Consider the following 10,072-nt stretch of genomic DNA (forward strand, 5'->3'; position numbering starts at 1 on the left):
TACATCACACAGCCAGGCTTTATCAAAAATAAACATGCAGTGTTTGGTTTCACAATAAATTCTTGATTATTTTCATATTCTTATTGAATTTTAGTTGCCTGGCCCTGATGTTAAGGGTCAGTTTGGTTTTTCCTGGTAGACATTTGCTCCATGTGTTTGTCTGCTGGATCCAAGGCTTATCAGCTGCTTGGATATTTAATTAGCATCCAGCATCTGGCTATTTAATAGCTGATAATGGATCTCTAATTGCTGGGAGCTGAAGGATCATCCAGACTTTGCTACTTAATGGCTGGAGATGTGAACATTTAATTTCTGCCACTAAAGAAAACATGGAAAGGCTACTGATGGAAACAAAACCCAATCACCTTCTTGCTGTTTATTACCTTTCCTAGCCAGAAAATAGGCAATTAATAGTGCAAATTCCAGATTTTTCCAGCTGAACATTGATGCTGCATCCCAGGAATGAGACAAATACACATCAGATTTCTCTGGGACCACCATGAGTGAAAGGAGCTTCATCCTCTGTGTGTTGTTTGGGGTTTATTTTCAGCATTTTCAGCCTGGATGCTCTGGAATATCCCTGCTTATGCCACTCTCTGATTTCCACAGGGGATTTAGTAACACTGAAACTCTATGCAGTGAATACAAATACTATTGCGAGCAGTGCCGCAGCAAACAGGAGGCACAGAAGAGGTAAGGGCCAAACATTCAGCCTGAGGGAGATGTTCTCTTTACATTTCTGGGCAAATTCTGGTGAATTCAGGCAAAGAAAAGGTGAGGTTGGCTAGGTCTGTGTTTGGTGAAGGAGAAGTGAAGAGACTGAGTAACTTCATGGCAGCCTCATCATGAGGAGATTCATTCTGTGTTTCTCCCTGAAGAGTTTCTATCTGCTCTTTCCAGCCATCCACATTTTCCTCAGTTAGCATTAATCAGCTTAAAGCCACTGGAAAACATCCCATCTGCTTTGTCTGGGAGCACTGGGTACAAAAAAATCTTATTTCTCCCCTCAGACTTGGTCACAGCCAGAGCAGCAACACAGATTTATTCCAGCTCTTTCTTCCCACTGATGGGTGAAAAATTGATGTTTTCCTGCAGTTGTTTTGCATTCAGATGTCAGTTGTGCTGTTAATAATTTGGTATAAATATTGCCTGTTCTCACTAAGAGAGAAAAAAAAGATTTTTTTATACTATCAATATTTTGGATTATATGAGATTCGTTTCATGGCGCTTCCTCATAAGGAAGATATTCTTGAACAAATCTTTGTTTGGGGTGATTTGCTAACCCTTACCCTTTATCTCCCACATTTCTGTGCTCCAGAATGAGGGTGAAGAAGCTGCCCATGATCCTGGCTCTGCACTTGAAGAGGTTCAAGTACATGGACCAGCTGCACCGCTACACCAAGCTGTCCTACAGGGTGGTGTTCCCGCTGGAGCTGAGGCTCTTCAACACCTCGGGGGATGCCACCAACCCCGACAGGATGTACGACCTGGTGGCCGTGGTGGTGCACTGTGGCAGGTACCTCTGCACATCCCCTGCCTTGCCCTGCAATTCTCAGGGAATTCTCCTCTCATCCCTCTGCTGCTTTATAACGCTGCTTGGTAATGCAGGAGATGGTTGGCTGGTAGTATTTTGATTAAAAAAAAAAAACTGTGTTTTTTCTAGGTCTTTTGCTATTTTAAGTTTTACTTTACATTTTTTGCTGTTGGTTTCTCTGGGTTTGGGTTGAAGGCACTGGTGGCCGTGGTGGTGCACTGTGGCAGGTACCTCTGCACACCCCTGCCTTGCCCTGCAATTCTCAGGGAATCTCTCTGCTGCTTTAGAACGCTGCTTGGTAATGCAGGAGATGGTTGGCTGGTAGTATTTTGATTTAAAAAAAAAAAATCTGTGTTTTTTCTAGGTTTTTTGCTATTTTAAGTTTTACTTTACATTTTTTACTGTTGGTTTCTCTGGGTTTGGGTTGAAGGCACTTGAGGAGGTAGTTCATGTTTGCACTCAGGTGTTTATTATTTGTTATCAGTGAAACAGCCTCACAGCCATGAGTTCTGCAGCCTTTCATTAGAAGGCACAAAATAGCCAACTATCTCTTCTTACAAAGTCTATTAATACTAAACTCTCCAATTAAGAAATGACACCTAAATTATTTTCCCTTTGAACCCAATAATTGATCCCTCTAAGTCAGCAATGCAGACTTTTCTGTCCAATTACAAAACATCACCCAAACCTATGAAGAAGAAGGAAGAAGGTGAAGAAGAACAACCTGCCTCCACCCTAAAACCTCCATTTTGCTTCATATTTATTTCTATATTCTAAAACCCCAAACTGAGTTTTCCACCCTGTGACATTACACATTTCTAACCACATTTCCACACCCACAATCCCAGTGCTATCAATCAATTTTGGAAGTTTTCTCCACAGCCTCAGGTCAAGTGCAATGTTCTCTTATGGCTCTGTGCCTTTCAGCACAGAAAACTTTAAATTCTCAGCATCCAGAGTTCCAACATTTGACTATTTTAAATTTTACTTTACAGGCTCAGATTTGTCATTTTGTGTCATCAGCACAGTGGCACATCAGACAAGTTCTTTCTTTGAGCTGTAGCAAAGAGCAATCATTTAAAAAAACCCAAAACAACAAAACCCCCACCCCTAACCCTGCTTTCCAGGAAATCTAAATGGAACAAAAAGAAATCTTGGAAAAACACCTCCTGGAATAGAATTTAATTATGTTTTTCATCTTGCTGCTGCCTAAATCCTTGAGTTTTCTTTAGAAGCTGGTGCCATCATGTGGAATAAACTGTGCACTGCTGGGTTTCTAAAATATCCTTATTTTCTTCATTAAATGTTAGTTTTAGCAGCTTCAGTTCTGCTTTTAAAAGCAAAGGGGAAAAAACTTCTAAGCATTTTAGGAAAAAAAGCCCTCATGGAAGGGAAAAAATATTTCTAACTGCCTTCAGGAAGTGTGAGTTTTAAAATAAGCAGTTATTACAGCACATAAATGCTTTGAAATATCTCTGTGAGGAGAAAAATGCTAATAATGCATAGATTTATTATAAATAAACTTCATATAATTCTAGAAGGTTTTTGTTGTGCAGTTATAGTTATATATAATTTTTATCATTTTAGGATCTCATGCAATGCATTTTCTTGTGTAGTTTTTATTTGCCATACCTGTGCCTACACTTACATGTTTGGATAATGGTGATTAATAATTCAGCTTATTACATGATTTTCCTTTTTTCCCCTCATACCTTTTATCCTATGTGAGGCTTTTAGGATTCCTGTAACTCACCTGCTCTCAATTCTTACCGGGAATTTACCAAAGGCTTGAGATAAATGAGATTTTCTGAATATTTTGGATTCTCAGAACTTGTTTGAAATATTTTGCATGTAGAGTTTTACTTCAGTTTAAATTTAAATTAGGTTTAAATTCAGTTTTATTTAGTTGCCCTAAACAAAGGAATTCCATTCTGTGAATTGGAAACTTCCACCAGAAAATTGGGAAGAGCTCTCCCAGAAGTCAGGTTAAACCACACTGAAAACTAAAGGAATTCCTGCTGTGAAATAAAATAGATTTAAGTCAAAACTTCAATTTTAAGTCAAAATACTCAGCAGGGGTGAATGCAACACAGGAGAGATTGAAATATTTAAATTTTGGGTTTTAAAATCTATGAATGATGATATGAAATATTTACGGCATCGTGTGTTTTGAACATTTTAATTGGAGCAATTTGGCAAAAATCAAAAACTTCCCCAGGGGAAAGCTGGGAGAGCAGAGGTGGTTTTGGGGAGGGCAGTGGCTCCTGGATGATAAATTTACAATTCCTTTTCCTGCAGTGGCCCCAACCGTGGGCACTACATCACCATCGTGAAGAGCCACGGCTTCTGGCTGCTCTTTGATGATGACATTGTAGAGGTGGGTAACAAAAAAAACCAACAAAACACCCCAAAACTCTGATTGCAGCCCATTTTTAGGCTCCTCTCCATTGCTAACTTGCATTTCCTTGCTGCACTTAAGAGCTTCTCACTTTTTTTGAGTCACTTTTCACCAACGAATTGTAGAAAAAAAATTATTTTTAGTGATGATGTTGAAACAGCTCAAGCAAATTTTTCCTTTTCTGCCAACATGTCTGTAAAGGCTGATATCCACAATATTTATACATCCATGGATTTCACCTAATTATTAAGCAAATATCGAACAACATAGAACAAATGCCACAGCAGAGCTGCTTTTTGTAAAGATGAAAATGCTTTGTTTGTCTTGGAGATCCTGTGGTCAAGGCCTGATTAAGTGTCTAAATAGCAAAATCTGTGCTTGTGTTGAAATAATATTGTAGGGCATTCCCATTTTAATTGTTTTTTATCTTTGCATGGCTTTGAGCATCAGGAGTGACTCCTCAGTGTGTGTGGCTGTCAGCAGTTTCCTTTTTCCCATTTTTATATTTTTGGGGTCATTTTCCTCTGTTTCTGTCATAATCCAAGTACAGAATTGTCACCTAATTTGGAAATAGTTCACCCCAATATTTTAAAATGCAAATATTCTCTGTATTTTCCATCCAGGAGATGAACTTCACATTTTAAAAGATGGAAAATAACCATCCTCTTATTCTGTATTTGTTTTCTATCAGTCACTTCTATGTTGTATCTTCATTTTTAGTGCAAAACCAAATTTCTGGATATCTGCAAGCACTGTTGACACTTCCATAGATGTGCCAAAAATGGCTTTTAAATGTGCTGTCTGTTATTGGGCAGTAAATCCAAGGAGCTGTCATGCAGTTCTTCTCTTCTGGGAAAAAACCCACATTTTTTTCCTTTATGTTGCTTTTCTATCTTTAATTCTGGCTTGCTTTTGGTTTTCAAGTTCATCTTTTGTAGAATTTTTTTTAAATGCTGTAAAAACAAAGCTCTTTGGAGGGTTTAAATTCTAGGTGTGGCCACCTAACAAAACAGGTTTGAAAAGGTGAGTGCAAAGCTCTTGTTCACAACTATTGCAGCTGAAAACCCAGGAAAAGCCTTTTCTCCCTGAAATACAAAAAGCTTTCTTGCATTTTTGGCAAGTGATGTGAGTGAACAGCTCCAAACTGCAAGCAGGAAGGAGTTTGTCCTCATTACCCACTAAATGTCAGCAGTGGGGAAGGCAGATTTATTTGTCTGTTAGGATTTCATGGGAGGGCCAACTCTCAATTAAATTGGAGATTGATGATCCCCAAACATCCTGCAGCATATGGGGGAAACAGCAAATGCAGGGGACAGCTCAGCCCAAGGGGGATCCTGAGCCAATGATGTGGGGCTGATTTGAGTTTGACATTTGTCACAGAGCAGCCAGTGCCAGAATTTACCTGGAAACTCCATCCTTGGAGCAATCCACCCTGAGGGCAGGCACAGAATGGCTCTGCTTAAAAAACCCCTCAGGGATTTGAATGCTGGGCTGCCTTTGGTTTAAAGAACCAGAATAGATGTCTGGAAATGAGCAAATCTCAGTTCATAGCAAACATCATTTTTAATGCCAGCTGAGGTTGCAGAATCCTAAGAGTTGTAGCTTTAGAGTAACAGGATCCACTGGTAGTTACTCTACAGTTACAACTGGGTTAAAGTATATCTGGTCAATAAGAATGGGAAGAACAGAATCTATATAATCCCCTTTCAGCTCCACTCTGTTTTCTGTGCATAGTGAAATTAAAGGAGGAAGTCAGTTTTGCCGTGCTGAAACTAAAAATATCTGAGGCATGAATTAATATGGATCAAATGTTTGAGTTGCATTCAGGATGAGTAGTGGAAATAGGCTTGATTGCATGGCAAGTGAGCTGGCACTTAAAATAAAACATGTTTGACTTGTCTGCTAAATATACTGCAGGAGCAGAGGAGTGTTCTTTCACTAGATTTCTGTTAAAATGTGCCTCTAACAGCCTGTAGTAACGTTATGTTAATAAATGGTGTGAAAATGCAGCAGCCTCTGCAGGGGATTTCAGCTTCCCCTCACTCCTTGAATGGAGAAAAGACAAAATCTGTTTGGAGGGTTTATTTCCCATCTAATTTTTTAAGAGAATGTGTTTAACAAGGCCCTTCAAGAGAGAATTTCTGCAATTGATGCATCCTCTGAAAACTCCAATCTGCTTTCTTTGTGCTGGGAAAAGGCTGCTCCCAGCTCAGTGCTGTTTGGCAGTGCTGCTGAGCTCGTGGTGATGCCAAAACCTGCTCAGGGAGCAGAGATCTCACCTTCTCCAAGTGGCTTCTGCAGCTTTCTTTTTATTTTCTTTCCTTTGAGGTGTAATCACAGGTTGGTCTCTGCTCCTCCTGAGCAAGGCAGGTGTTCAACCCAGAGCTTCTTGTGTTTGCAACATTTCTTTACTTCCTCAGCTTTATTCCTTGGGAATAAAAGGAAACTTGAGGGTCCTCTCCTCCTCAGCCTCTCATTTCTGTGCATCCAGAGTCCTAAAGGGATTAAAAAACTCCATCCCAGTGGAGTGCTGAGCAGCACAGGTGCCTGGGAATGTTTTATTATTTATTTGTGCTCACTGATGGGAAGCCAGTTTTGCTCAGGACCTGGACCAGGACATCTTTAAAAACCCTTTAAAATTCCCTCCAGTTGGTGCTTGGAGTATGAGAGCAAAGCAGCTTTTCTGCACATAATCCCAGCTTGAAATACAAGCAGATTTTAATTCTGTTAGTACAGCAAATCATAATTTTTCTTTAGACGCAAACCTTGTGATAATACTCCAGGCTTTGCTTGGTAGGGAAGCTCTTTTATGACCAAAAACCATAATTAGATGAGACCCACAGAGCTCATGAGGCACTTGCAGGACTTTTCTCCTTAAAAGGGTCACAATAACTTTGAAATCTGGACTTATTTTAGCTGAATTTTCAATCTGCACATCTGTACAAAAACCTTCTTACCTGATTACTGACTGATTTTTTTAGTTTTAATTATAAAATAATTTAATTATGAAAATACTCAGGCAAGGTACCACCAGCATGAGAAAAGCAAGTATAAAAATGTCATGTGGTCCTTTAAGGATCCATTTTCATGGATCGCTTTTTTGTAGTCCAGCTTAGGACTGCACCCCTCCTGAAAAGTTTATTATTCATCCTCATTTCCTGTTTTTTTTCAGTAGTCAGTAAGTTATTAAGTGGAAAAAAATGTTGTGTTGGATTGAATGATGTTGGAGTGTCACCATGTCAGCACTGCTTGGTTTTCCCAAGAGCTGGGAATTATGGTTTATCTGGGAGGAGGCTTTTAGGGTGGTGATGTGATTGAAGCTAATTAAAACTTCCATTCATTTCCAGAAAATTGACGCCCAGGCCATTGAAGAATTCTATGGGTTAACATCAGACATTTCCAAAAACTCTGAGTCTGGATATATCCTCTTCTACCAGTCCAGGGACTGACAGGAGACACAGAGGATGGACGCAAGGAACAAGGGATCAAGCTTTGTCCAGGTGGACGCTGTGTGTGCCAGCAGAGCAGCTCCTCATGGTGCTGCAGGACCAGGACAGACCCAGGGGAGGGCAGAGCTCCCTCCTCCCCCTTTGGAGGATCAGTGCTCAACTGCCCTAACAAGAAGAGCTTTTGTTCCAGTTTTCTTTCTGGGCTTTTTTTGGGTTTTTTGGTTTTTTTGTTTTTTTTTTTTACGTGCTATCTTCCAAAATCTGTGTTACCTCTACTTGAAACCCGGCTGCTTATTTGTTCATGAACTCAAGAAGAGATTTCAAAGTAGCATTGTAGGATTTTTACCATTTAAAGTTGGCCTGAGGCTATACCTTGGTTTCTGCCATCGTTTTTCTGTATTTTAGCAGAATGATTTCAATATTCAGTGTCAGCTGAAGGCATATTTTAGGATATGAGCAGCAGCTGCTTGCTGGATATTTTTGGTGACTCAGACTTGAGAAGCAGTACAAAGCTAAGACATATTGGAAATGTCAAGTCTGTAATTTTTATAAAGAAAAAGCAGACAAACCCTTCTCTCTGCAGCATTGTAAACCTCTCCATTGTGCATTCTCTTGGGTGTAGAGAACACTAACAGCACTGCTTCTTTTTGTACTCTTCTTTGTGCTGTTCTGTTTCTCCTGCAGAAGGCAGAGAGGTGTCTCCACAGCCAGCCTCTCCTGCTGTGCATTTTCCTTTGCAAGCAGCAGTTTTGCCTCCAGTTGCTGCAGGTTCCAGGGGAGCAGAGCAGCCCTGAGCTGTCAAAGACCATCTCTGCTGTAGAAAAGTTGGGAATTCCAGCCTTTCTTGGAGCTGTTGCATAAACCAAAAGTGCCCTCATTCTGAAGCAGGATCTGTTCCACTTTTCACTCAATTCCAAGCAAACTGATGCAAGTTGCATTTTGAATCTATGCTAATCCACAGAAACAGCACCAGTTGGGAAGGGTTGGCCAAGGGAAGGTGTTTAGGGAACTAATCCAGGAGTTCTGAGTCTTCAGGGTGATGAACAGTGAGAAGGAAAACCAACCAACCCAGCAGACATTACCTGGTCAGTGTTGAGCCATTGCTGGTGATGTTTGTCTCCATCTGGGAATCATAACCCCCAAAACGCTTCTGATTGTTTTACCTCTCCAGGCCTTGCTTCCCAGGGGAAATGGTTGGTCTGTTGGAAGACTGAAATGAAGCAATTATCTGTTATGTGTGTAAATTCTAATCTCAAGGATAACTAGGAAGAAAAGACTGAAGAAGTTGGTGAGAAATCTCAGAAAATCTTGTGCAAGTTTCTTTTGGAGAAGTGCTGTTGCTGTGCCAAAGGCTGTCCCAGCTGGCTCCAGCCTCCCAGTGGGAATGTGTCCTGCTGGGTCCCTGAGCTGTGTGTCCTCAGTGTGGCTGTCCCAGCCCCTCATCTGTCCCAGTGCTTGTTGTTCTTGAGGATCTTTAACTTATGCAATTCTGTGGCTTGTGCAGGATATTCAATATTTTACCAAAACACTGTCCTCAGGAAAGCAGCATCTCCCAGCTCCTCGTGCTGCCTGTGTCTGTTCCTTCCTCTCATGACCACAAAGGTGATGTTTAGCAATTAACTCCTGCCTTCAAAATGCAAATGAACCTTTTGCCATTGTATTCCAGCTGGGTGCAGCTTCCATTCTCCTGGCACATCTCTTCCAGAAGATAAAATATGGACATTGGGTTTTTTAATTCTTTTTTATTATACAGAGTACTGTCATTTTAAGAGACACATTCAACAGCAGCAAATGTTCTTGTCATCTTGTTCTGTTGTGTGACAATTGTTCCTGGCTAAGAGTCTTCTCCCCTTCTCCACACACAAGCTGTGAGTTCTCTCCTGGTGATGCCACCAGAAGACTCTCATCACTGAGTCTTGCAAAAAAAATGAAAAAAAAAGAGAGCACTGAGTTAAAAATAACCTAAACAGTAAATACAAAAAGTAATGTAGTACACTAGACATGTATTTTGTATATCTGGTGATACCTTTTTACAAATAAAATACCTGACTGAGAGATAATATTGAAAGATATATACTATAGATTAAAAACTGCTCAAAGTGCACTTTTGCTACAGATTTATAAGGAGACTAAAAGGAATTAAATGGGAAGAGAATGGTGTGATGTTACTTCTGTATAATAAATGACCCCACCTGTCTCCAATAAAGGTCATTATGATCAAACCCACAGCACCCAGAGGTTTTTTCCTTGAATTTCACTCCTTAACCTCTCCCAGCCTGCTGCCTGGCTGAGGATCCTGATCCTGCTGTGTTTGCCTCCCTGTAACCTGTGCAGGAATGGGTCAGAGCAGGAGAACTGAATAATTCATTCCGTGTCAGAGATTGGAGCTGCTGTGCAGGTGCAGCAGGGAGAGGTTACCCAGGGCCTCTGCTCCTCCTTCCCCCATCACCCTGGAGCTCTGCTCCTGCCTTCCCTGGGATTTCTGCTCCTCTTCCCCCTCTCTTGTGCTCCCTGAGATTTTGTTGCAAATATCTTCTGACTGATCTGGAACAGAGACATTTAAAGGCAAGACCAGGAGCCTGTGCTTGGAGCTGTTGAGGTTCATAGCAGGACAGGTTTTCATTTTGTTGTGGTTCACTGCAGTTCACCTTAGCACAGGGAAATGGGATCCTGTGAGAAGGAATTGATGGG

General features: G+C 40.8%; 1 protein-coding gene across 1 annotated transcript in view; it reads left to right on the forward strand.

Moving 5' to 3' along the window:
- LOC135447871 (ubiquitin carboxyl-terminal hydrolase 12-like) overlaps positions 1-9,612 on the forward strand; it is a 31,707-nt gene extending 22,095 nt beyond the window's left edge. The window contains exons 6-9 of the mRNA XM_064713042.1: positions 610-693; positions 1,319-1,516; positions 3,833-3,911; positions 7,280-9,612. Coding sequence (XP_064569112.1) covers positions 610-693; positions 1,319-1,516; positions 3,833-3,911; positions 7,280-7,381 — 463 coding nt within the window. The 3' untranslated portion in view covers positions 7,382-9,612. The remainder of the gene's footprint in view (positions 1-609; positions 694-1,318; positions 1,517-3,832; positions 3,912-7,279) is intronic.
- Positions 9,613-10,072: the final 460 nt, after the last annotated feature.

The sequence above is a fragment of the Zonotrichia leucophrys genome, chromosome 4A, assembly GCF_028769735.1.
Source record: "Zonotrichia leucophrys gambelii isolate GWCS_2022_RI chromosome 4A, RI_Zleu_2.0, whole genome shotgun sequence".
Taxonomy (NCBI): Eukaryota; Metazoa; Chordata; class Aves; order Passeriformes; family Passerellidae; genus Zonotrichia; species Zonotrichia leucophrys.